The sequence below is a fragment of the Coregonus clupeaformis genome, chromosome 15, assembly GCF_020615455.1.
Source record: "Coregonus clupeaformis isolate EN_2021a chromosome 15, ASM2061545v1, whole genome shotgun sequence".
Lineage (NCBI taxonomy): Eukaryota > Metazoa > Chordata > Actinopteri > Salmoniformes > Salmonidae > Coregonus > Coregonus clupeaformis.
The window spans coordinates 9,643,365-9,670,864 of record NC_059206.1 but is presented as its reverse complement, the minus strand read 5'-3'; the positions used below and the strand labels follow the sequence as shown (position 1 = coordinate 9,670,864).

General features: G+C 49.5%; 1 protein-coding gene across 1 annotated transcript in view; it reads right to left on the bottom strand.

Annotated features, from left to right (window-relative positions):
• LOC121581917 (WD repeat-containing protein 7-like) overlaps positions 1-27,500 on the bottom strand; it is a 380,643-nt gene that overhangs the window by 326,643 nt on the left and 26,500 nt on the right. Inside the window, 3 exon segments of the mRNA XM_041897319.2 lie at positions 15,890-16,110; positions 19,214-19,462; positions 19,745-19,892. Of these exon segments, the coding sequence (XP_041753253.2) occupies positions 15,890-16,110; positions 19,214-19,462; positions 19,745-19,892 (618 nt within the window).

Genomic DNA, 27,500 nt, shown 5'->3' with positions numbered 1-27,500 from the left:
GAGAGGTGTTTCAGTAACCTGGCCTAGACCAGAGAGTCAGAGAGGTGTTTCAGTAACCTGGCCTAGACCAGAGAGGTGATACAGTAACCTGGCCTAGACCAGAGAGTCAGAGAGGTGTTTCAGTAACCTGGCCTAGACCAGAGAGGTGTTTCAGTAACCTGGCCTAGACCAGAGAGGTGTTTCAGTAACCTGGCCTAGACCAGAGAGGTGTTTCAGTAACCTGGCCTAGACCAGAGAGGTGTTTCAGTAACCTGGCCTAGACCAGAGAGTCAGAGGTAAGCAGAGAGTTCTAGAAGAGAGGTTGTGGTATCAAGGGAATAAAACATTTGTATAATGTATCATATTATCTGTTGTTTCTATGTGGAAGCAAGAGACAGATAAACACTAACATAATTAAGCATCAAAATACTCAACATAAAAAAGGTATTGTTGCAGAAACAGCATACGTCATGACATTTAGCAAGGCTGAATGAATGAATAGGTGAAACAGTACTGTCTGACCCTTCAATGGTGTCAATGACAATAGAATGGGACACAAACCCCATCTCCAGGGTCACAACAATGAAATGTCCTGCACCATTTTGATTAGTAATGTCACTAACCAATGATCTAAGTGCAAGGCCTATTTTCTCCCCATTTAAACTGGACAGGAGAACCTTTAATGACTGACATTTCTGGGTAGTTGGGTTGTTGCCAGGGAGAAAAACTTGACAATGTTTTTATTTTTTAATGTCATCCGGCAATAGTTAACTGATGAGAAGAAGGCTGCCCAGGGCCTCCTGAGAGTAAATCACCAGCCACCGCTGCCGTCACACACACGGCTCAGTCAGGAAGAAAGATGGAGCTGCTGCCCGTATTAGGAGCGACAGACAGACAGAGACAGACAGACAGAGACAGACAGACAGACAGACAGACAGACAGACAGACAGACAGAACAGACAGACAGACAGACAGAGACAGACCGCCCCACAGCACAGCATGAAATACTGCCTCACACAGTGAAAAACACTGGCACTAACACACACAGGGACACACACAGGGACACACACACACAGACACACACACACAGGGACACACACACACAGGGACACACACAGGGACACACACACAGGGACACACACACAGGGACACACACACAGGGACACACACAGGGACACACACAGGGACACACACAGGGACACACACACACAGGGACACACACACAGGGACACACACACAGGGACACACACAGGGACACACACACAGGGACACACACACAGGACACACACACACAGGACACACACACAGGGACACACACACAGGACACACACACACAGAGACACACACACACAGAGACACACACACACACAGGGACACACACACACAGGGACACACACACACAGGGACACACACACACAGGGACACACACACACAGGGACACACACACACAGGGACACACACACACAGGGACACACACACAGGGACACACACAGGGACACACACACAGGGACACACACACACAGACACACACACAGGGACACACACACACAGGGACACACACACACAGGGACACACACACACAGGGACACACACACACAGGGACACACACACAGGGACACACACACACAGAGACACACACACACAGGGACACACACACACAGGGACACACACACAGGGACACACACGGACACACACACAGGACACACACACACAGGGACACACACACAGGGACACACACACACAGAGACACACACACAGGGACACACACACAGGGACACACACACACAGGGACACACACACACAGGGACACACACACACAGGGACACACACACACACAGGGACACACACACAGGGACACACACACACAGGGACACACACACAGGGACACACACACACAGGGACACACACACACAGGGACACACACACAGGGCACACACACACAGGGACACACACACACAGAGACACACACACACAGGGACACACACACAGGGACACACACAGGGACACACACACAGGGACACACACACACACACACAGACACACACACACAGAGACACACACACACAGAGACACACACACACAGGGACACACACACACAGAGACACACACACACAGGGACACACACACACACAGGGACACACACACAGACACACACACACACAGGGACACACACACACAGGGACACACACACACAAGGACACACACACACAAGGACACACACAGGGACACACACACACAGGGACACACACACACAAGGACACACACACACAGGGACACACACACACAGGACACACACACACAGGGACACACACACACACGGACACACACACAGGGACACACACACAGGGACACACACACACAGGGACACACACACACAAGGACACACACACACAAGGACACACACACACAGGGACACACACACACAAGGACACACACACAGAGACACACACACAGGGACACACACACACAGGGACACACACACACAGGGACACACACACAGGGACACACACACACAGGGACACACACACAGGACACACACACACAGGGACACACACACAGGGGACACACACACACAGGACACACACACACAGGGACACACACACACAGGACACACACACACAGGACACACACACACACAGGGACACACACACACAGGACACACACACACAGGACACACACACACAGGACACACACACACAGGGACACACACACACAGGACACACACACACAGGGACACACACACACACGGGACACACACACACAGGGACACACACACACAGGGACACACACACACAGGGACACACACACACAGGGACAAACACAGGGACAAACACAGGGACACACACATACTCTGGTACAAGGACAGTAAATATTCCCTAAAGAAAATAATTGATCAGGTCGACAGCAGGGGAGAGGAAGGAAGGGAGGGAGGGAGGGATGGAAGGAGAGGGGGAGGGAGGGAGGGAGAGAGGGAGTGAAGGAGAGGGGGAGGGAGGGAAGGAGAGGGGGAGGGAGGGAGAGAGAGAGAGGGAGGGCGAGAGGGAGGGAGAGAGAGAGAGGGAGGGCGAGAGGGAGGGAAGGAGAGAGGGATGGAGGGAGAGGTACCAATGTACCATGTTTGGAACCAACCGGACCCTGAACAGCTTCTACCCCAAGCCATAAGACTTCTAAACAAGAACTGCTAATCAGCTAATCAAATGGCTACCCAGACTACCAGCAATTATCATTTTTTGCAATAACTCTCTTGCACTGACTCTATGCACACACACTGGCCTCTACCCACACACTGGACTCTACCCACACACTGGCCTCTACCCACACACTGGCCTCTACCCACACACTGGCCTCTACCCACACACTGGCCTCTACCCACACACTGGCCTCTACCCACACACTGGCCTCTACCCACACACTGGCCTCTACCCACACACTGGCCTCTACCCACACACTGGCCTCTACCCACACACTCACACAACCCCTACCTACAGTATACTGCTGCTACTGTCTATTATCTATCCTGTTGTCTAGTCACTTTACCCCTACCTACAGTATACTGCTGCTACTGTCTATTATCTATCCTGTTGTCTAGTCACTTTACCCCTACCTACAGTATACTGCTGCTACTGTCTATTATCTATCCTGTTGCCTAGTCACTTTACCCCTACCTACAGTATACTGCTGCTACTGTCTATTATCTATCCTGTTGTCTAGTCACTTTACCCCTACCTACAGTATACTGCTGCTACTGTCTATTATCTATCCTGTTGTCTAGTCACTTTACCCCTACCTACAGTATACTGCTGCTACTGTCTATTATCTATCCTGTTGCCTAGTCACTTTACCCCTACCTACAGTATACTGCTGCTACTGTCTATTATCTATCCTGTTGCCTAGTCACTTTACCCCCTACCTACAGTATACTGCTGCTACTGTCTATTATCTATCCTGTTGCCTAGTCACTTTACCCCTACCTACAGTATACTGCTGCTACTGTCTATTATCTATCCTGTTGTCTAGTCACTTTACCCCTACCTACAGTATACTGCTGCTACTGTCTATTATCTATCCTGTTGTCTAGTCACTTTACCCCTACCTACAGTATACTGCTGCTACTGTCTATTATCTATCCTGTTGCCTAGTCACTTTACCCCCTACCTACAGTATACTGCTGCTACTGTCTATTATCTATCCTGTTGTCTAGTCACTTTACCCCTACCTACAGTATACTGCTGCTACTGTCTATTATCTATCCTGTTGTCTAGTCACTTTACCCCTACCTACAGTATACTGCTGCTACTGTCTATTATCTATCCTGTTGCCTAGTCACTTTACCCCCTACCTACAGTATACTGCTGCTACTGTCTATTATCTATCCTGTTGTCTAGTCACTTTACCCCCTATCTACAGTATACTGCTGCTACTGTCTATTATCTATCCTGTTGTCTAGTCACTTTACCCCCTACCTACAGTATACTGCTGCTACTGTCTATTATCTATCCTGTTGTCTAGTCACTTTACCCCTACCTACAGTATACTGCTGCTACTGTCTATTATCTATCCTGTTGTCTAGTCACTTTACCCCTACCTACAGTATACTGCTGCTACTGTCTATTATCTATCCTGTTGTCTAGTCACTTTACCCCTACCTATAAGTACATATCTACCTCAATTACCTTCAACTCCTGCACATCGACTCGGTACAGTTACTTCCTGTATATAGCCATGTTATTTTCTACTCCCTGTATATAGCCATGTTATTTTCTACTTCCTGTATATAGCCATGTTATTTTCTACTCCCTGTATATAGCCATGTTATTTTCTACTCCCTGTATATAGCCATGTTATTTTCTACTTCCTGTATATAGCCATGTTATTTTCTCCTCCCTGTATATAGCCATGTTATTTTCTACTCCCTATATATAGCCATGTTATTTTCTACTTCCTGTATATAGCCATGTTATTTTCTACTTCCTGTATATAGCCATGTTATTTTCTACTCCCTGTATATAGTCATGATATTTTCTACTTCCTGTATATAGCCATGATATTTTCTACTTCCTGTATATAGAGATGGAGAGAGGTAGAGAGAGATGGAGGGAGGTAGAGAGAAGGAGGGAGGTTGGGAGAGATGGAGGGAGGTAGAGAGAGATGGAGGGAGGTTGGGAGAGAAGGAAGGAGGTTGGGAGAGATGGAGGGAGGTAGAGAGAGATGGAGGGAGGTTGGGAGAGAAGGAAGGAGGTTGGGAGAGAAGGAGGGAGGTTGTACAGGAGGATGAGTGGAGGAACAGAAAGCAGACTAAATGGTGATGAGCCCTGACAGGCAATGTTCTGAGTGTTGATGTAGTGGTACAGGAAACCTTGACCATGAGAGAGAGGAGAGGACAGGAGGAGAGGGGAGGGGAGGGGAGGGGAGGTACGGAGAGGAGAGGAGGGAAGAGGAGAGGAGGGGAGGGGGAGGTGAGGAGGGAAGAGGAGAGGAGGGGAGGAGAGAGGAGAGAGGAGGGGAGGAGGATGTCAGGGCTACAAGGACACATCACTCTTCATCACGGTCACCCCTCCTGCCACCGCCAGCTGCTGCAGGGTAATTAATGATCCACTCCACACCACAGACACACCGGACCAGAGCCTGACCGATACCATCAGCCGATATTAGCCTTTTACCGATGTATTTGTATCAGCGTTTAATCCACCGAAAAAATACAGATATAAGATGCAGAGAAAACGCTTCAGGAAAAAAGCTGTTCTTCATAGAATTTTACTTTTGCATTTCATTATTTGTCCTCAAGAGGGCACTCTTTGCATTGCTATAAGCCCATCTTGCCTTGGCATGATACAGCAAGACTGGACACTATCAGCCAAGGCATCTATAGCAGTCTGAGAGGAGAATGAGCTGTTGTGAACTAACTGTTACTGCTTCTACGGTGAGTGCTGATAGAAGCTCAATAAAGTGCCCACATCCAGTTAGGTGACGTGTCATGGTAGGGTGTTGGGTGTTGGGTGTTGGGTGACGTGTCATGGTAGGGTGTTGGGTGTTAGGTGAAGTGTCATGGTAGGGTGTTGGGTGTTGGGTGACGTGTCATGGTAGGGTGTTGGGTGTTGGGTGAAGTGTCATGGTTGGGTGTTGGGTGTTGGGTGTTGGGTGAAGTGTCATGGTAGGGTGTTGGGTGTTGGGTGAAGTGTCATGGTTGGGTGTTGGGTGTTGGGTGTTGGGTGACGTGTCATGGTAGGGTGTTGGGTGTTAGGTGACGTGTCATGGTAGGGTGTTGGGTGTTAGGTGACGTGTCATGGTAGGGTGTTGGGTGTTGGGTGACGTGTCATGGTAGGGTGTTGGGTGTTGGGTGTTGGGTGAAGTGTCATGGTAGGGTGTTGGGTGTTGGGTGAAGTGTCATGGTAGGGTGTTGGGTGTTGGGTGTTGGGTGACGTGTCATGGTAGGGTGTTGGGTGTTGGGTGACGTGTCATGGTAGGGTGTTGGGTGTTGGGTGTTAGGTGACGTGTCATGGTAGGGTGTTGGGTGTTGGGTGAAGTGTCATGGTAGGGTGTTGGGTGTTGGGTGACGTGTCATGGTAGGGTGTTGGGTGTTGGGTGACGTGTCATGGTAGGGTGTTGGGTGTTGGGTGAAGTGTCATGGTAGGGTGTTGGGTGTTAGGTGACGTGTCATGGTAGGGTGTTGGGTGTTGGGTGAAGTGTCATGGTAGGGTGTTGGGTGTTGGGTGACGTGTCATGGTAGGGTGTTGGGTGTTGGGTGACGTGTCATGGTAGGGTGTTGGGTGTTGGGTGTTGGGTGAAGTGTCATGGTTGGGTGTTGGGTGTTGGGTGTTGGGTGACGTGTCATGGTAGGGTGTTGGGTGTTGGGTGAAGTGTCATGGTAGGGTGTTGGGTGTTAGGTGAAGTGTCATGGTAGGGTGTTGGGTGTTGGGTGACGTGTCATGGTAGGGTGTTGGGTGTTGGGTGTTGGGTGACGTGTCATGGTAGGGTGTTGGGTGTTGGGTGACGTGTCATGGTAGGGTGTTGGGTGTTGTGTACGTGTCATGGTAGGGTGTTGGGTGTTGGGTGACGTGTCATGGTAGGGGTGTTGGGTGTTGGTGACGTGTCATGGTAGGGTGTTGGGTGAAGTGTCATGGTAGGGTGTTGGGTGTTGGGTGACGTGTCATGGTAGGGTGTTGGGTGTTAGGTGACGTGTCATGGTAGGGTGTTGGTGTTGGGTGTTAGGTGACGTGTCATGGTAGGGTGTTGGGTGTTGGGTGTTAGGTGACGTGTCATGGTAGGGTGTTGGGTGTTGGGTGACGTGTCATGGTAGGGTGTTGGGTGTTGGGTGTTAGGTGACGTGTCATGGTAGGGTGTTGGGTGTTGGGTGAAGTGTCATGGTAGGGTGTTGGGTGTTAGGTGAAGTGTCATGGTAGGGTGTTGGGTGTTGGGTGAAGTGTCATGGTAGGGTGTTGGGTGAAGTGTCATGGTAGGGTGTTGGGTGTTGGGTGACGTGTCATGGTAGGGTGTTGGGTGAAGTGTCATGGTAGGGTGTTGGGTGTTGGGTGACGTGTCATGGTAGGGTGTTGGGTGTTGGGTGACGTGTCATGGTAGGGTGTTGGGTGTTAGGTGACGTGTCATGGTAGGGTGTTGGGTGTTGGGTGACGTGTCATGGTAGGGTGTTGGGTGACGTGTCATGGTAGGGTGTTGGGTGTTGGGTGACGTGTCATGGTAGGGTGTTGGGTGAAGTGTCATGGTAGGGTGTTGGGTGTTGGGTGTTGGGTGACGTGTCATGGTAGGGTGTAGGGTGTTGGGTGACGTGTCATGGTAGGGTGTTGGGTGTTGGGTGACGTGTCATGGTAGGGTGTTGGGTGTTGGGTGACGTGTCATGGTAGGGGTGTTGGGTGTTGGGTGAAGTGTCATGGTAGGGTGTTGGGTGTTGGGTGTTGGGTGACGTGTCATGGTAGGGTGTTGGGTGTTGGGTGACGTGTCATGGTAGGGTGTTGGGTGTTGGTGACGTGTCATGGTAGGGTGTTGGGTGTTGGGTGTTAGGTGACGTGTCATGGTAGGGTGTTGGGTGTTGGGTGTTGGGTGAAGTGTCATGGTAGGGTGTTGGGTGTTGGGTGTTAGGTGACGTGTCATGGTAGGGTGTTGGGTGTTGGGTGACGTGTCATGGTAGGGTGTTGGGTGTTGGGTGTTAGGTGACGTGTCATGGTAGGGTGTTGGGTGTTGGGTGACGTGTCATGGTAGGGTGTTGGGTGTTGGGTGTTAGGTGACGTGTCATGGTAGGGTGTTGGGTGTTGGGTGTTAGGTGAAGTGTCATGGTAGGGTGTTGGGTGTTGGGTGTTGGGTGAAGTGTCATGGTAGGGTGTTGGGTGTTAGGTGACGTGTCATGGTAGGGTGTTGGGTGTTGGGTAAAGTGTCATGGTAGGGTGTTGGGTGTTGGGTGACGTGTCATGGTAGGGTGTTGGGTGACGTGTCATGGTAGGGTGTTGGGTGAAGTGTCATGGTAGGGTGTTGGGTGTTGGGTGACGTGTCATGGTAGGGTGTTGGGTGTTGGGTGACGTGTCATGGTAGGGTGTTGGGTGTTGGGTGAAGTGTCATGGTAGGGTGTTGGGTGTTGGGTGACGTGTCATGGTAGGGTGTTGGGTGACGTGTCATGGTAGGGTGTTGGGTGACGTGTCATGGTAGGGTGTTGGGTGTTAGGTGAAGTGTCATGGTAGGGTGTTGGGTGTTGGGTGTTAGGTGAAGTGTCATGGTAGGGTGTTGGGTGTTGGGTGACGTGTCATGGTAGGGTGTTGGGTGTTGGGTGTTAGGTGAAGTGTCATGGTAGGGTGTTGGGTGTTAGGTGACGTGTCATGGTAGGGTGTTGGGTGTTGGGTGACGTGTCATGGTAGGGTGTTGGGTGTTGGGTGAAGTGTCATGGTAGGGTGTTGGGTGTTGGGTGTTAGGTGACGTGTCATGGTAGGGTGTTGGGTGTTGGGTGACGTGTCATGGTAGGGTGTTGGGTGTTGGGTGTTGGGTGACGTGTCATGGTAGGGTGTTGGGTGTTAGGTGACGTGTCATGGTAGGGTGTTGGGTGTTGGGTGAAGTGTCATGGTAGGGTGTTGGGTGTTGGGTGAAGTGTCATGGTAGGGTGTTGGGTGTTGGGTGTTAGGTGAAGTGTCATGGTAGGGTGTTGGGTGTTAGGTGACGTGTCATGGTAGGGTGTTGGGTGTTGGGTGAAGTGTCATGGTAGGGTGTTGGGTGTTGGGTGAAGTGTCATGGTAGGGTGTTGGGTGTTGGGTGACGTGTCATGGTAGGGTGTTGGGTGTTGGGTGACGTGTCATGGTAGGGTGTTGGGTGTTGGGTGAAGTGTCATGGTAGGGTGTTGGGTGTTAGGTGACGTGTCATGGTAGGGTGTTGGGTGTTGGGTGACGTGTCATGGTAGGGTGTTGGGTGTTGGGTGACGTGTCATGGTAGGGTGTTGGGTGACGTGTCATGGTAGGGTGTTGGGTGTTAGGTGACGTGTCATGGTAGGGTGTTGGGTGTTGGGTGAAGTGTCATGGTAGGGTGTTGGGTGTTGGGTGAAGTGTCATGGTAGGGTGTTGGGTGTTGGGTGAAGTGTCATGGTAGGGTGTTGGGTGTTGGGTGAAGTGTCATGGTAGGGTGTTGGGTGTTAGGTGACGTGTCATGGTAGGGGTGTTGGGTGTTGGGTGAAGTGTCATGGTAGGGTGTTGGGTGTTAGGTGACGTGTCATGGTAGGGTGTTGGGTGTTGGGTGACGTGTCATGGTAGGGTGTTGGGTGTTGGGTGAAGTGTCATGGTAGGGTGTTGGGTGTTGGGTGACGTGTCATGGTAGGGTGTTGGGTGTTAGGTGAAGTGTCATGGTAGGGTGTTGGGTGTTAGGTGTTGGGTGACGTGTCATGGTAGGGGTGTTAGGTGACGTGTCATGGTAGGGTGTTGGGTGTTAGGTGACGTGTCATGGTAGGGTGTTGGGTGTTAGGTGACGTGTCATGGTAGGGTGTTGGGTGTTGGGTGAAGTGTCATGGTAGGGTGTTGGGTGTTAGGTGACGTGTCATGGTAGGGTGTTGGGTGTTAGGTGACGTGTCATGGTAGGGTGTTGGGTGTTGGGTGAAGTGTCATGGTAGGGTGTTGGGTGTTGGGTGAAGTGTCATGGTAGGGTGTTGGGTGTTAGGTGGACGTGTCATGGTAGGGTGTTGGGTGTTGGGTGAAGTGTCATGGTAGGGTGTTGGGTGTTGGGTGACGTGTCATGGTAGGGTGTTAGGGTGTTGGGTGTTGGGTGACGTGTCATGGTAGGGGTGTTGGGTGTTGGGTGAAGTGTCATGGTAGGGTGTTGGGTGTTGGGTGACGTGTCATGGTAGGGTGTTGGTGTTGGGTGTTGGGTGACGTGTCATGGTAGGGTGTTGGGTGTTGGGTGACGTGTCATGGTAGGGTGTTGGGTGTTGGGTGACGTGTCATGGTAGGGTGTTGGGTGTTGGGTGACGTGTCATGGTAGGGTGTTGGGTGTTGGGTGAAGTGTCATGGTAGGGTGTTGGGTGTTAGGTGAAGTGTCATGGTAGGGTGTTGGGTGTTGGGTGACGTGTCATGGTAGGGTGTTGGGTGTTGGGTGTTGGGTGAAGTGTCATGGTAGGGTGTTGGGTGTTGGGTGACGTGTCATGGTAGGGTGTTGGGTGTTGGGTGTTGGGTGACGTGTCATGGTAGGGTGTTGGGTGTTGGGTGTTGGGTGAAGTGTCATGGTAGGGTGTTGGGTGTTGGGTGACGTGTCATGGTAGGGTGTTGGGTGTTGGGTGACGTGTCATGGTAGGGTGTTGGGTGTTAGGTGACGTGTCATGGTAGGGTGTTGGGTGTTGGGTGACGTGTCATGGTAGGGTGTTGGGTGTTGGGTGACGTGTCATGGTAGGGTGTTGGGTGACGTGTCATGGTAGGGTGTTGGGTGTTGGGTGACGTGTCATGGTAGGGGTGTTGGTGTTGGGTGACGTGTCATGGTAGGGTGTTGGGTGTTGGGTGACGTGTCATGGTAGGGTGTTGGGTGTTAGGTGATGTGTCATGGTAGGGTGTTGGGTGTTAGGTGACGTGTCATGGTAGGGTGTTGGGTGTTGGGTGACGTGTCATGGTAGGGTGTTGGGTGTTAGGTGATGTGTCATGGTAGGGTGTTGGGTGTTGGGTGTTGGGTGAAGTGTCATGGTAGGGTGTTGGGTGTTGGGTGAAGTGTCATGGTAGGGTGTTGGGTGTTAGGTGACGTGTCATGGTAGGGTGTTGGGTGTTGGGTGACGTGTCATGGTAGGGTGTTGGGTGTTGGGTGACGTGTCATGGTAGGGGTGTTGGTGTTGGGTGTTGGGTGACGTGTCATGGTAGGGTGTTGGGTGTTGGGTGAAGTGTCATGGTAGGGTGTTGGGTGTTGGGTGATGTGTCATGGTAGGGTGTTGGGTGTTGGGTGTTGGGTGACGTGTCATGGTAGGGTGTTGGGTGTTGGGTGACGTGTCATGGTAGGGTGTTGGGTGTTGGGTGACGTGTCATGGTAGGGTGTTGGGTGTTGGGTGACGTGTCATGGTAGGGTGTTGGGTGTTGGGTGAAGTGTCATGGTAGGGTGTTGGGTGTTAGGTGAAGTGTCATGGTAGGGGTGTTGGGTGTTGGGTGACGTGTCATGGTAGGGTGTTGGGTGTTGGGTGTTGGTGACTGTCATGGTAGGGTGTTGGGTGTTGGGTGACGTGTCATGGTAGGGTGTGGTGTTGGGTGTTGGGTGATCGTGTCATGGTAGGGTGTTGGGTGTTGGGTGTTGGTGAAGTGTCATGGTAGGGTGTTGGGTGTTGGGTGACGTGTCATGGTAGGGTGTTGGGTGTTGGGTGACGTGTCATGGTAGGGTGTTGGGTGTTAGGTGACGTGTCATGGTAGGGTGTTGGGTGTTGGGTGACGTGTCATGGTAGGGTGTTGGGTGACGTGTCATGGTAGGGTGTTGGGTGTTGGGTGACGTGTCATGGTAGGGTGTTGGGTGTTAGGTGACGTGTCATGGTAGGGTGTTGGGTGTTGGGTGACGTGTCATGGTAGGGTGTTGGGTGTTGGGTGACGTGTCATGGTAGGGTGTTGGGTGTTAGGTGAAGTGTCATGGTAGGGTGTTGGGTGTTGGGTGTTGGGTGACGTGTCATGGTAGGGTGTTGGGTGTTGGGTGTTGGGTGACGTGTCATGGTAGGGTGTTGGGTGTTGGGTGAAGTGTCATGGTAGGGTGTTGGGTGACGTGTCATGGTAGGGTGTTGGGTGTTGGGTGTTGGGTGAAGTGTCATGGTAGGGTGTTGGGTGTTGGGTGACGTGTCATGGTAGGGTGTTGGGTGTTGGGTGACGTGTCATGGTAGGGTGTTGGGTGACGTGTCATGGTAGGGTGTTGGGTGTTGGGTGTTGGGTGACGTGTCATGGTAGGGTGTTGGGTGTTGGGTGACGTGTCATGGTAGGGTGTTGGGTGAAGTGTCATGGTAGGGTGTTGGGTGTTGGGTGACGTGTCATGGTAGGGTGTTGGGTGACGTGTCATGGTAGGGTGTTGGGTGACGTGTCATGGTTGGTGTTAGGGTGTTGGGTGTTGGGTGAAGTGTCATGGTAGGGTGTTGGGTGTTGAGGGTGTTGGGTGAAGTGTCATGGTAGGGTGTTGGGTGTTGGGTGACGTGTCATGGTAGGGTGTTGGGTGACGTGTCATGGTAGGGTGTTGGGTGTTGGGTGGTTAGTGAGTGTCATGGTAGGGTGTTGGGTGTTGGGTGACGTGTCATGGTAGGGTGTTTTTGGGTGTTGGGTGACGTGTCATGGTAGGGTGTTGGGTGTTGGGTGACGTGTCATGGTAGGGTGTTGGGTGTTGGGTGACGTGTCATGGTAGGGTGTTGGGTGACGTGTCATGGTAGGGTGTTGGGTGTTGGGTGACGTGTCATGGTAGGGTGTTGGGTGTTGGGTGACGTGTCATGGTAGGGTGTTGGGTGTTGGGTGACGTGTCATGGTAGGGTGTTGGGTGTTGGGTGACGTGTCATGGTAGGGTGTTGGGTGTTGGGTGACGTGGTCATGGTAGGGTGTTGGGTGTTGGGTGAAGTGTCATGGTAGGGTGTTGGGTGTTGGGTGACGTGTCATGGTAGGGTGTTGGGTGTTGGGTGACGTGTCATGGTAGGGTGTTGGGTGTTGGGTGACGTGTCATGGTAGGGTGTTGGGTGTTGGGTGAAGTGTCATGGTAGGGTGTTGGGTGTTGGGTGAAGTGTCATGGTAGGGTGTTGGGTGTTGGGTGACGTGTCATGGTAGGGTGTTGGGTGTTAGGTGACGTGTCATGGTAGGGTGTTGGGTGTTGGGTGAAGTGTCATGGTAGGGTGTTGGGTGTTGGGTGAAGTGTCATGGTAGGGTGTTGGGTGTTGGGTGACGTGTCATGGTAGGGTGTTGGGTGTTGGGTGACGTGTCATGGTAGGGTGTTGGGTGACGTGTCATGGTAGGGTGTTGGGTGTTGGGTGACGTGTCATGGTAGGGTGTTGGGTGTTGGGTGACGTGTCATGGTAGGGTGTTGGGTGTTGGGTGACGTGTCATGGTAGGGTGTTGGGTGTTGGGTGAAGTGTCATGGTAGGGTGTTGGGTGAAGTGTCATGGTAGGGTGTTGGGTGTTGGGTGAAGTGTCATGGTAGGGTGTTGGGTGTTGGGTGAAGTGTCATGGTAGGGTGTTGGGTGTTGGGTGAAGTGTCATGGTAGGGTGTTGGGTGTTGGGTGACGTGTCATGGTAGGGTGTTGGGTGACGTGTCATGGTAGGGTGTTGGGTGTTGGGTGAAGTGTCATGGTAGGGTGTTGGGTGTTGGGTGACGTGTCATGGTAGGGTGTTGGGTGTTGGTGACGTGTCATGGTAGGGTGTTGGGTGTTGGGTGAAGTGTCATGGTAGGGTGTTGGGTGTTGGGTGACGTGTCATGGTAGGGTGTTGGGTGTTGGGTGAAGTGTCATGGTAGGGTGTTGGGTGTTGGGTGACGTGTCATGGTAGGGTGTTGGGTGAAGTGTCATGGTAGGGTGTTGGGTGACGTGTCATGGTAGGGGTGTTGGGTGTTGGGTGTTAGGTGAAGTGTCATGGTAGGGTGTTGGGTGTTGGGTGACGTGTCATGGTAGGGTGTTGGGTGACGTGTCATGGTAGGGTGTTGGGTGACGTGTCATGGTAGGGTGTTGGGTGTTAGGTGACGTGTCATGGTAGGGTGTTGGGTGTTAGGTGAAGTGTCATGGTAGGGTGTTGGGTGTTGGGTGACGTGTCATGGTAGGGTGTTGGGTGTTGGGTGACGTGTCATGGTAGGGTGTTGGGTGTTAGGTGACGTGTCATGGTAGGGTGTTGGGTGTTGGGTGAAGTGTCATGGTAGGGTGTTGGGTGTTAGGTGAAGTGTCATGGTAGGGTGTTGGGTGTTGGGTGACGTGTCATGGTAGGGTGTTGGGTGTTGGGTGTTAGGTGACGTGTCATGGTAGGGTGTTGGGTGTTGGGTGACGTGTCATGGTAGGGTGTTGGGTGTTGGGTGTTAGGTGACGTGTCATGGTAGGGTGTTGGGTGTTGGTGACGTGTCATGGTAGGGTGTTGGGTGTTAGGTGACGTGTCATGGTAGGGTGTTGGGTGTTGGGTGACGTGTCATGGTAGGGTGTTGGGTGTTAGGTGACGTGTCATGGTAGGGTGTTGGGTGTTGGGTGAAGTGTCATGGTAGGGTGTTGGGTGTTGGGTGAAGTGTCATGGTAGGGTGTTGGGTGTTAGGTGACGTGTCATGGTAGGGTGTTGGGTGAAGTGTCATGGTAGGGTGTTGGGTGTTAGGTGAAGTGTCATGGTAGGGTGTTGGGTGTTGGGTGAAGCGTGTCATGGTAGGGTGTTGGGTGTTGGGTGAAGTGTCATGGTAGGGTGTTGGGTGTTGGGACAAACAGTTGATGCTATGATCAAATGTAAAACGTTCCGTGCTAAGAACGTTCAACTCTGTGGTAACATTAACGTTACAGCCCTTTAGTGAAGCCGGCGAAATCTGGTGTGTTATATTTGCTGTTTTTTTTTTAGGGGGTAGATCAGCTTTCAGCTTTCTGGAGTTCTACTGTATCCAGCTAACACACACCAAGGCTATTGTACTGTACGAGGCCTAGAGTCTGTATCCAGGGCCAAGACCAGGTCTAGACAGACAGTGGGAAGTGTATGGGTGAAATACAGAGAGCATTTAACAACGCTATCAGTGTCAATACTGAAAGCTCTGTAGAAGACCGCTGCTCAGGGTCATCTTTATGAGCCAATCAGCTTGGATGTGCTAAGGAGGAAGAAGAGGAGGAGGAGGAGGAGGAGGAGGAGTCCAGACAGGCACAAGTAACTCCACAACAGGAATTATGGATCCCTCCATCCCGCCAGCCTCTCTCTCTCACGTATCAATTAAACGTCCCGCTCCTTAAGTATCAACGTGCTATAAAGCAGCCGCATAACTAAACAGGTCATTAGGACCGCTGGAGGAAATTCTCTCTCAGAACAGACACCCTTACTTACAGTGTGGACCACTTACATGTAATGGATACCAGTATGGTACCCGTCAATCACACACACAGACACACACCATGAGAGGAGATAAGGCATGGCTGCTGAGGGTGTAGGGAGGGAGGGAGGGAGAGGAGGGAGGAGGGAGGGAGGGAGGGAGGGAGGGATGTTGTGTGTGTGTGAAGATGAAGCAGGAGGCAGCATTGAGAGAGATCAGAGGGCAGGACTAGAATCAATGATCACTCTCGAGGCCTCGCGTCTCTACGCTGGAAAATCCACTACAGTCCTTTTAAAAGGGCTATTTTTAATTGAAAACCATTCATATTTTCATTAGCAGATTTCTCATTACAGTCCCACCCACAAAAATGGCACTGATGAAAGAGAGAGGGCTGGGGAGGGAATTCAAAAGGATTCACTGGACTTCTATACGTCTAAGGTGCACTCATTCTATAAGTCTAAGATCTACTCACGCTGCAGTTCTCAGGGGGGACCAGTAGCTGTGTGATCTCTCCTCCGTGGACACAGAAGATGTGTTTCATCTCTCCAGTGAAGATGTCCCAGACGATGACGCTGAAGTCAACGCCGCCAGACACCAGGGAGCGCTGGTCGTAGCGGGGGGACACCTGGTGGGGGTACAGCAGGCACGTCACCTTGTTACGGTGACCCCGCAGGGTACGGTGAGGGGGCCAGCCTGGAGACAGAGGAGACAGTCAGTAAACACAGTCACTAAACCCTTACCCCGCAGGGTACGGTGAGGGGGCCAACCTGGGAATGAGAGAAGACATTTTAATCATTTAGTATACGCTCTTATTCAGAGATACAATCAGTGCATTGGTAAAACGATCACCTCCAACGATGATACAAGCCTTAGAAATCAGAAGATATTATGGGCTGCAGGATGCAACTATAAAGCTATTGCTGTTCTCTCAAGTGATCATATTTTCACCCATTAGACTATTCTCAATTTCATCTCGTCTTTACTAATATGTAACATTAGTTTCGATTTAGAATGGCCCATTATCACATGGGCAAGAAAAGGGGAAAGACAGGAAAGAGATTCTGTATGCACTGGAATAGTGAATGGAGGCCACTTTCCCGCCGGTTCGTTTTCCACTCATGTTTGGTTGGCTGCTCTGGTAATTCTGCTGCGCAACAAGTGATATTCTGCCCAAACTCTGTGTGCCATGGGCTCTCCAACCCTGTTCCTGCAGCTACCCAGTACTCTGTGTGCCATGGGCTCTCCAACCCTGTTCCTGCAGCTACCCAGTACTCTGTGTGCCATGGGCTCCCCAACCCTGTTCCTGCAGCTACCCAGTACTCTGTGTGCCATGGGCTCTCCAACCCTGTTCCTGCAGCTACCCAGTACTCTGTGTGCCATGGGCTCTCCAACCCTGTTCCTGCAGCTACCCAGTACTCTGTGTGCCATGGGCTCTCCAACCCTGTTCCTCCAGCTACCCAGTACTCTGTGTGCCATGGGCTCTCCAACCCTGTTCCTGCAGCTACCCAGTACTCTGTGTGCCATGGGCTCTCCAACCCTGTTCCTCCAGCTACCCAGTACTCTGTGTGCCATGGGCTCTCCAACCCTGTTCCTGCAGCTACCCAGTACTCTGTATGCCATGGGCTCTCCAACCCTGTTCCTCCAGCTACCCAGTACTCTGTGTGCCATGGGCTCTCCAACCCTGTTCCTGCAGCTACCCAGTACTCTGTGTGCCATGGGCTCTCCAACCCTGTTCCTGCAGCTACCCAGTACTCTGTGTGCCATGGGCTCTCCAACCCTGTTCCTCCAGCTACCCAGTGGTTAATTTGGGGAAACCAAGTGAAATCTGTTTGGGAACATTGATAGTGTAACATGTTTTCACAACAAAACATATTTCATTAAACTGTTGACAGCCCATCTCTCTGTGCGCTGGAGAAAGGAATAAAGGAGAGAGAGGAGGAGATGAGGGAGGAGATGGAAACGCACGGTCGCTCCTACCAAGTGGCGTGGCGAGAAGCTGTCTCCGCACCACGTGCTCTCACCACTGGTGTCCCCCAGGGCTCAGTTCTAGGCCCTCTCCTTTTCTCCCTATACACCAAGTCACTTGGCTCTGTCATATCCTCACATGGTCTCTCCTATCATTGCTACGCAGACGATACACAACTAATCTTCTCCTTTCCCCCTTCTGATAACCAGGTGGCGAATCGCATCTCTGCATGTCTGGCAGACATATCAGTATGGATGACGGATCACCACCTCAAGCTGAACCCTGGCAAGACGGAGCTGCTCTTCCTCCCGGGAAGGACTGCCCGTTCCATGATCTCGCCATCACGGTTGACAACTCCGTTGTGTCCTCCTCCCAGAGTGCGAAGAGCCTTGGCGTGACCCTGGACAACACCCTGTCGTTCTCCGCTAACATCAAGGCGGTGACCCGATCCTGCAGGTTCATGCTCTACAACATTCGGAGAGTACGACCCTGCCTTACACAGGAAGCGGCACAGGTCCTAATCCAGGCACTTGTCATCTCCCCGTCTGGATTACTGCAACTCGCTGTTGGCTGGGCTCCCTGCCTGTGCCATTAAACCCCTACAACTCATCCAGAATGCCGCAGCCCGTCTGGTGTTCAACCTTCCCAAGTTCTCTCACGTCACCCCCCTCCTCCGCACACTCCACTGGCTTCCAGTTGAAGCTCGCATCCGTTACAAGACCATGGTGCTTGCCTACGGAGCTGTGAGGGGAACGGCACCTCCGTACCTTCAGGCTCTGATCAGTCCCTACACCCAAACGAGGGCATTGCGTTCATCCACCTCTGGCCTGCTGGCTCCCCTTCCTCTGCGGAAGCATAGTTCCCGCTCAGCCCAGTCAAAACTGTTCGCTGCTCTGGCACCCCAATGGTGGAACAAGCTCCCTCACGACGCCAGGACAGCGGAGTCACTGACCACCTTCCGGAGACATTTGAAACCCCACCTCTTTAAGGAATACCTGGGATAGGATAAAGTAATCCTTTTACCCCCCAAAAAAAAAAAAAATAATATTTTGGAAAGTGGTTATCCCACTGGCTATAGGGTGAATGCACCAATTTGTAAGTCGCTCTGGATAAGAGCGTCTGCTAAATGACTAAAATGTAAAATGTAAATGTAATTCTGTAGCTAAAAAGGTAATGTGTCAGCCTATTAACTATCAAAATATAAAATCTGAATTTGTTTGATTTAGGCTAGACCAATTATGTGCCAAAGATATCTTAAATCAGTATTTTCTATGCTTTTCTGCCATGTGTAATAAGCTGCAGGCTATGTATTGTATAATGGCAAAATCATTATTTGAATTGAGTTGGGGTTTTTTCGGGCTTGGGATCATTAATAGGCCTATGCTTATGGGTGTTCTGAATGAATCATCCCCTCAGAAAGCGCTGTCCATTTCATTGTGTTACGCTTTGAAACAACAACCAGAAGACCATGTTTTACACTCAGTTTCAATCACAGTGAGAGGACTCACTGTTCTGATGATAAGTGTTTGATGTGATTTTTTTCGATTTCATTTGCATTCGAAAATAAGCCCCGAGTACCAGGCCATCAGGACCAGATGATTGTTAGCAAGCTGGGTACTGCCAACGCATGTCCAGAGTGCATAAAAAGGAAGTTACCATGACTCAACGGTCACGTGGAATTTGACTGCGGTCACAACTCATGACTGTCGGGTGTGGCGGTAATACGGTCACCGCAACAGCCCTATGTATCCTCCCCTTTGCTTTCTCCTTTTCTCAACCTCCAACCTCCATGACTCACCCACCCACACGCTCCCCTGACCCCTCTCTCACCTCTACGCAGCATGTGTTCTCCCTGCAGCAGCTGTACAATGGCGGTCTGTGTGGCGGGGACCAGGATGATGCTTCCATCCTCTCTGCCACACACCAGTCTGCCCTGGGAGGGGATGTAGACGCTGGCCGTCACCTTGATGGGCTCCTCCGACCCGGGCGTCACGCTCAGCTGGTCTATGATGCCCGCCGACAGGGGAGCCAGCTTGTCAAAGGCCTCCTGGAGGGAGATGGTGGAGGAGACCTGGAGTTCTGGAGGGAAAAAAAGGAAGAGGAGAAGAATGTATTATCTAAATACAGAGCCAAAACAGACACATCTCTGGTCTAAGTCAGGTTGGTTAGAAGGGGCTTTGCTTAGTGGCATTGCATAGTCATGAAGAGGAGTTATGAGGAATGTACTACACAGTCCCTGCACCGGGAGGGGGATGATTCGACTGGTTTGGGCCAGCTGATGGCATAAAAGCCTTCTAATTGTCACCCACAGCATCCCTACAGATTTGGGGCTCTTGCGCCACCTAGTGGACTAAGTGGTACCTGCTGCGGTGGAGAGGGGCTGCAGGGGCGAGGTGTCGGGGATGCTCCAGAGGGAGAGGCGTCCGGCCGAATCTCCCTGGACCAGCAGCTTGTGGAAGGGCTCCCGACGGCCGTAAAAGAACCGTGTCACCGGGGGACAGATGAGTAGCTGGAACACAGAACATTAGAACGTTAGAACATGAAAATAGTGTTGTAGAATGTGAACACTAGCATTACCTCTGTATATCTCTGTGTTCAGGGCCGTATCTATGCAGGGCATCACTGTCTCTGGCAAAGCAGAGTACCATGTAACTAACATACATACATACATACATACACACACACACACACACACACACACACACACACACACACACACACACACACACACACACACATACATACATGAGCAACCTATACCGTCCTATATCCATGCCAATACCATCATTAGTGCGGTGTGACAATATCAAAGTGTAGGTAAATGGTCTAGTCCTAATGACACAGGGGTTGTATTGAGGATGGTAAGGGCGGGAATGAAAGCAGGGCAGCATACTGTAGCCTTGTTGCACCATGGATCTAAAACCCCTAGAATATTATTTTCTGCTCTGTGCAAAGAAGGGTAAGCTGGCCTTGCAGGGGACAGGATCTCATGCCATGGGAGCACTGGGAGGCGCTGTTAACATTTAGCACTATAAAACATCACTGTGATATTAAGAGGATGCCAAGCTGGAAGAACTGGCTGTTTACTCAACTAGCAACAGGGTTACCTACGGCACAGCACATGCATTGATCCCCTATCCTAAAATATCCCCTAACTCAGTTCTCTGGAGAGCGAGGCACTGAATCATCTGGATACAAACCAGCTCGCTAGACAGGATGTTAAATTGTTGAGGCAGAAAGCTGGTGCCATGAACAACATAAGAGACGTCTGAAAACTTGGGATCAGTGTTTTGTTTGCCTTCCTAACAGATCTAACAGGACTGAATATCGATAGTTATGCATGTTGGTTAATGGTCCTCTACTAACTGACCCTTCCCTAGTAAAACTAAATGGGACCCGATTCCCTATGAAAGAACCACATTCCCCATTGGGCTCTTGTCAAAAGTAGTGCACTACGTAGGGAATAGGGTGACGTTTGGGAAGCACCCTTTGATCTTTAAATTTGACCAATCTACACTGCTATAATTGTGTTCCTGACTGTAGTAGAGGAAAAGGCACAGTGGCAACCAACCTAATGACCTTCCCGCTGACCCTGTTTCCAGGAAGTCCTAGTTAATGTGATTGTCACGGTAACAGAAAAAAAGATGGGATGGAACCGGATCCCTGTAATGTCTGTAATGGAGGAGACCAGGTTGTAAAGCAGTCTGTCATCTGACATGATGGAGGTCGCTAGTCGTCTACTATGGAGGTAGCTAGATGTTGAGGTAGATGCTCAGAGAAGAGAACTACAGTCAATTGACTTGGCACTGTCTGGGAAACAAAATAAGGCAGAAGTGATAGTTAAATGAAGGCCCTCTGCTGTCTGCAGCAACACAACTAACCTTTATCATTGCCTGAATATAAAATAATATAAAAAAAGGTCCATCAGAAGTTTAATAGACTGGAAATCAGCAGACTGAATAATAAATGTAGCACGGAAGAAGTTCCTTACTGTTTACCGTATGTAAAAAGCTGTGTAGGTTGACAGGCTTATGTGTATACAGATGTCGGATCTGAATTTGACCTCTTTCGTCACAGGAGGAAAATAATCAACCCTGCAGCAGGAGGATTTTAATATCTGAAGAATATATTTAGAATGGCCGCCAGGGGGGCAGCTGGAAGCGGTGTTTGTATACAATGCAGTTCTGTACCTACATAGTACCTTATGTAGGCAACATGGAGTCTACAGCTTGTCTCCTGTGAATTCTTATGTAGATTATAATAAATTGACATCATTGTAAGGGGTAGATTAATTTTTTGTTAGAGAAAATCATTTTATTTTATTTTATATAAATTGTTTTATTATATGTTGAAGGCAAGCAAATAGGTAGAATAAATGATTGGTTACCTGTGCGGTTAACATATTATTCCAGAATCGACATGGGGTTCGAATCCGGCCCACTGCTCTTTGACTCATGGATGAATGTCTATTTTTTGGCACATGAATTCCGCGTGGTTACAGGGTTAAAACAGAAACAACTAAAAGATTAACACTTAAGGCATTCATTCTGCGTGGTTAAGGTTAGGGGAGGGCTATGGTTTGGGGAAGGCTTAATGCCGCTTTCAAAACAACAGGAAACTCGGAAATCTCGGACTCCGACTTCAGTGCGTTCAAGACAACTGGGAACTCTGACTGGGGGGGGGGAACCTTTGAACGGTCATCCAACTCGGAATTCCAAGTCGGAAACTCGGGCATCTTTCTAGAGCTCAGACTTTCCGATCTGGAGTTTCCAGTTGTCATGAACGCGGCACTAGTCCTGCTTGTGTAACCAGCAGACATGAGTTGGTCGTGGTCAGGTGATGAGGTAGACCCGCCTGCGAACTTCAAAACCAGTGTCTGCCCTCGGCTCAAGAGTCTAAAAACTGTCTAAGACGTTGGTTGCTCCCGTGGGAGACCTGGGTTCATACAGTATCCCGCGTGTTACACTTTCAACCAAAGTCCTCAAGGTATGTTCGCCCTCTGGTTGGTGTTGTCATCGGAAACAACTTAGTCCCGTTTGAACAGACTACGGGCGATTGACAAGCGTTCGGTACAATAGAAAAAAGTATTGCCTTGTTTACCACGGCAAATCTACTGTGGAAATTTACCTGACACTTTGTATGAATGGAAAGTAAATGTTGGTGTAACCTACTGACTGTTATTTGATTAGTTTCCTATTTATGTTATCCAAAAGTGTCTGGTCATTTATCATCAAGATCGGGGGGGATATAACCCTGGACTGTCCAGATTTGAAATGTGAAACTACATCACCCGTGGTCCTCTGTAGCTCAATTGGTAGAGCATGGCGCTTGTAACGCCAGGGTAGTGGGTTCGATCCCCGGGACCACCTATACGTAAAAATGTATGCGCACATGACTGTAAGTCGCTTTGGATAAAAGCGTCTGCTAAATGGCATATTATTATTACTACATCAAGTAAATCGGGACCAGGAGGGCGTGGCCCGAAAAAACGATCCCACGCCGAAGCGGTAGAAGGCAGCGGCACCAACAGCTAGATCACCCACAATTGAACTCAATTTTGACAGTTCATTCGTAACCTTAGGATACACTTGGCACTTGTATGTCGTAGCCTAGTGAAGACCAATATTTATCTTGTGTAATTAAGCTCTACAAAACAACGGTTGTTGATGCGTATGGCTGCATTTCAGATACCTATTTGTATATTTGAATATTGCAGTAATAGGACCTAGATATGGCGTTTGAGCGAGATAACATTATTTTGATAGCAAGCCCTGATCCCAATGACTCGACTGTCCCCGCATGGAGAGAAAGAGAACTACTCATTTTCAGGGATTCAAAAGGCTTATCTGAATTTCCTGACGCAGCAGGAAAATCCTCCGCGACAAAAGACTGATCAAGTTAACATCCGACATCTGTACAGTATTCATGATTATGTGGAAGTGAGCGATTATGCATAAAATATACAGATATCAAAGCAGCAAGGTGCAGCAAGATGCACAGGTTGACTTATGACCTGCAGTCCTCATGGGTATATAAAGTGCATTCGGAAAGTATTCAGACCCCTTGACTTTTTCCACATTTTGTTATGTTACAGCTTTATTCTAAAATGGATTAAATAAATAGAAAATCCTCAATCTACACACAATACCCCATAATGACAAATTAATGTTTGCTAATGTATTAAAAATAAAATAAACTGTGGGACCTTATTTACATAAGTATTCAGACCCTTTGCGATGAGACTCGAAATTGAGATCAGGTGCATCTTGTTTCCATTGATCATCCTTGAGATGTTTCTATAACTTGATTAGAGTTCACTTGTGGTAAATTCAAATGATTGGACATGATTTGGAAAGGCACACACACCTGTCTATATAAGGTCCCACAGTTGACAGTGCACGCCAGTGCAAAAACCAAGCCATGAGGTCGAAAGAATTGTCTGTAGAGCTCCGAGACAGGATTGTGTCAAGGCACAGATCTGGGGAAGGGTACCAAAACATTTCTGCAGCATTTAAGGTCCCCAAGAACACAGTGGCCTCCATCATTATTAAATGGAAGAAGTTTGTAACCACCAAGACTCTTCCTAAAGCTGGCCGCCCGGCCAAATTGAGCAATCGGGGGAGAAGGGCCTTGGTCAGGGAGGTGACCAAGAACCCGATGGTCACTCTGACAGAGCTCCAGAGTTCCTCTGTGGAGATGGGAGAACCTTACAGAAGAACAACCATCTCTGCAGCACTCCACCAATCAGGCCTTTATAGTAGAGTGGCCAGACGGAAGCCACTCCTCAGTAAAAAGGCACATGAAGGCCCACTTGGAGTTTGCCAAAAGGCACCTATAGACTCTCAGACCATGAGAAACAAGATTCTCTGGTCTGATGAAACCAAGATTGAACTCTTTGGCATGGTGGTGGCAGCATCATGGTGTGGGGATGTTTTTCAGCGGCAGGGACTGGGAGACTAGTCAGGATCGAGGGAAAGATGAACGGAGCAAAGTACAGAGAGATCCTTGATGAAAACCTGCTCCAGAGCGCTCAGGACAACAACCCTAAGCACACAGCCAAAAACCGCAGGAGTGGCTTCGGGACAAATCTCTGAATGTCCTTGAGTGGCCCAGCCAGAGCCCGGACATGAACCTGATCGAACATCTCTTGAGAGACCTGAAAATAGCTGTGCAGCGACGCTCCCCATCCAACCTGACAGAGCTTGAGAGGATCTGCAGAGAAGAATGGGAGAAACTCCCCAAATACAGGTGTGCCAAGCTTGTAGTGTCATACCCAAAAAGATTTGAGGCTGTAATCGCTGTCAAATGTGTTGCAACAATGTACTGAGTAAAGGGTCTGAATACTTATGTAAATGTGATATTTCAGTGTTTTTATTTTTGTATTAACACTGAATTATGCATGAAGAACCAGCTGTTCCGGACGTGATCACGCTCTCCGTAGCTGATGTGAGTAAGACCTTTAACCCTAACATTCACAAGGCCGCTGGGCCAAATGGCTTACCAGGACGCGTACCAGAGCATGGTCTGACCAGCTGGCAAGTGTCTTCACTGACATGTTCAACCTCTCCCTGACCCAGTCTTTAACACCTACATGTTTCAAGCAGACCACCATAGTTCCTGTGCCCAAGAACGTCAAAGTAACCTGCCTAAAAGACTACCGCCCCGTAGCACTCGCATCTGAAGCCATGAAATGCTTTGAAAGGCTGGTCAAGGCTCACATCAACACCATCATCCCAGAGACCCTGTACGCACTCCAAATTTGCCCCAACAGATCCACAGATGACGCAATCTCTATTGCACTCCACACTGCCCTTTCCCACCTTTTGAGAATGCTGTTGATTGACTACAGCTCAGCGTTCAACACCATAGTGCCCTCCAAGCTCATCACTAAGCTAAGGACCCTGGAACTGAACACATCCCTCTGCAACCGGGTGCCAAGACAACAACCTCTCCATCAACGTCAGCAAGACAAAGGAGCAGATCATGGACTACAGGAAACGGAGAGCTTCAAGTTCCTCGGTGTCCACGTCACTAAGGATCTATCATGGTCCAAACACACCAACACAGTCGTGAAGAGGGCACGACAACGCCTCTTCCCCCTCAGGAGGCTGAAAAGATTTGGCATGGGCCCTCAGATCCTCAAAATGTTAAAATCAGCTGCACCACTGAGATCTTGACTGGCTGCATCACCGCTTGGTATGGAAACTGCTTGGCATCCGACAGCAAGGCGCTACAGAGGGTAGTGCGTACGGGACCTATAGACTGTTCACTCAGCTACGGCAAGATAAGCGGTACTGATGCACCAAGTCTGGAACCAACAGAACCCTGAACAGCTTCTACCCCCCAAGCCATGAATAAGACTGCTAAATAGTTCGTTAAATAGCTACCCGGACTATCTGCATTGACCCTTTTTTGCAGCAACTTTTTTGACTCGTCACTGTTACTGATTATTATGCCCCAAGCATTTCGCTACACCCGCAATAACATCTGCTAAATATGTGTATGTGACCAATAACATTTGATTTGATTTTATTCCTAGTTATTTGTACATATCTACCTCAATTACCACGTACCCCTGCACATTGACTCATTACTGGTACCCTGTGTATATAGCTGAGTTATCGTTATTCATTGTGGATTTATTATTACGTTTTTTAATATTCAATTATTTTAATTTATAAGCTTTAACTGTACACATGCCAAATACACACCAATTACCAAATGCTTTTGGGAACTTGGGCTGAAAAAAGGTAACGTTGATTCACTGAGGCAAAAAGGACAACGTTGGGAATTTAATTCAATAAGAGAAAATAAATGGAGTTGACAATAACGAGAAGGGGGGGCCAGAACAGTAGTCTAATGTTATAGAAGGGAGGGTCAGAACAGTAGTCTAATGTTATAGAAGGGAGGGTCAGAACAGTAGTCTAATGTTATAGAAGGGAGGGGGGGGGGGCAGAACAGTAGTCTAATGTTATAGAAGGGAGGGCCAGAACAGTAGTCTGATGTTATAGAAGGGAGGGCCAGAACAGTAGTCTAATGTTATAGAAGGGAGGGTCAGAACAGTAGTCTAATGTTATAGAAGGGGAGGGTCAGAACAGTAGTCTAATGTTATAGAAGGGAGGGCCAGAACAGTAGTCTAATGTTATAGAAGGGAGGGTCAGAACAGTAGTCTAATGTTATAGAAGGGAGGGCCAGAACAGTAGTCTAATGTTATAGAAGGGAGGGTCAGAACAGTAGTCTAATGTTATAGAAGGGAGGGCCAGAACAGTAGTCTAATGTTATAGAAAGGAGGGTGAGAACAGTAGTCTAATGTTATAGAAGGGAGGGTCAGAACAGTAGTCTAATGTTATAGAAGGGGGGGCCAGAACAGTAGTCTAATGTTATAGAAGGGAGGGTCAGAACAGTAGTCTAATGTTATAGAAGGGAGGGTCAGAACAGTAGTCTAATGTTATAGAAGGGAGGGTCAGAACAGTAGTCTAATGTTATAGAAGGGAGGGGCAGAACAGTAGTCTAATGTTATAGAAGGGAGGGTCAGAACAGTAGTCTAATGTTATAGAAGGGAGGGCCAGAACAGTAGTCTAATGTTATAGAAGGGAGGGTCAGAACAGTAGTCTAATGTTATAGAAGGGAGGGTCAGAACAGTAGTCTAATGTTATAGAAGGGAGGGTCAGAACAGTAGTCTAATGTTATAGAAAGGAGGGTCAGAACAGTAGTCTAATGTTATAGAAGGGAGGGTCAGAACAGTAGTCTAATGTTATAGAAGGGGGGGGCAGAACAGTAGTCTAATGTTATAGAAGGGAGGGTCAGAACAGTAGTCTAATGTTATAGAAGGGAGGGTTAGAACAGTAGTCTAATGTTATAGAAGGGAGGGTCAGAACAGTAGTCTAATGTTATAGAAGTGAGGGGCAGAACAGTAGTCTAATGTTATAGAAGGGAGGGTCAGAACAGTAGTCTAATGTTATAGAAGGGAGGGCCAGAACAGTAGTCTAATGTTATAGAAGGGAGGGTCAGAACAGTAGTCTAATGTTATAGAAGGGAGGGTCAGAACAGTAGTCTAATGTTATAGAAGGGAGGGTCAGAACAGTAGTCTAATGTTATAGAAAGGAGGGTGAGAACA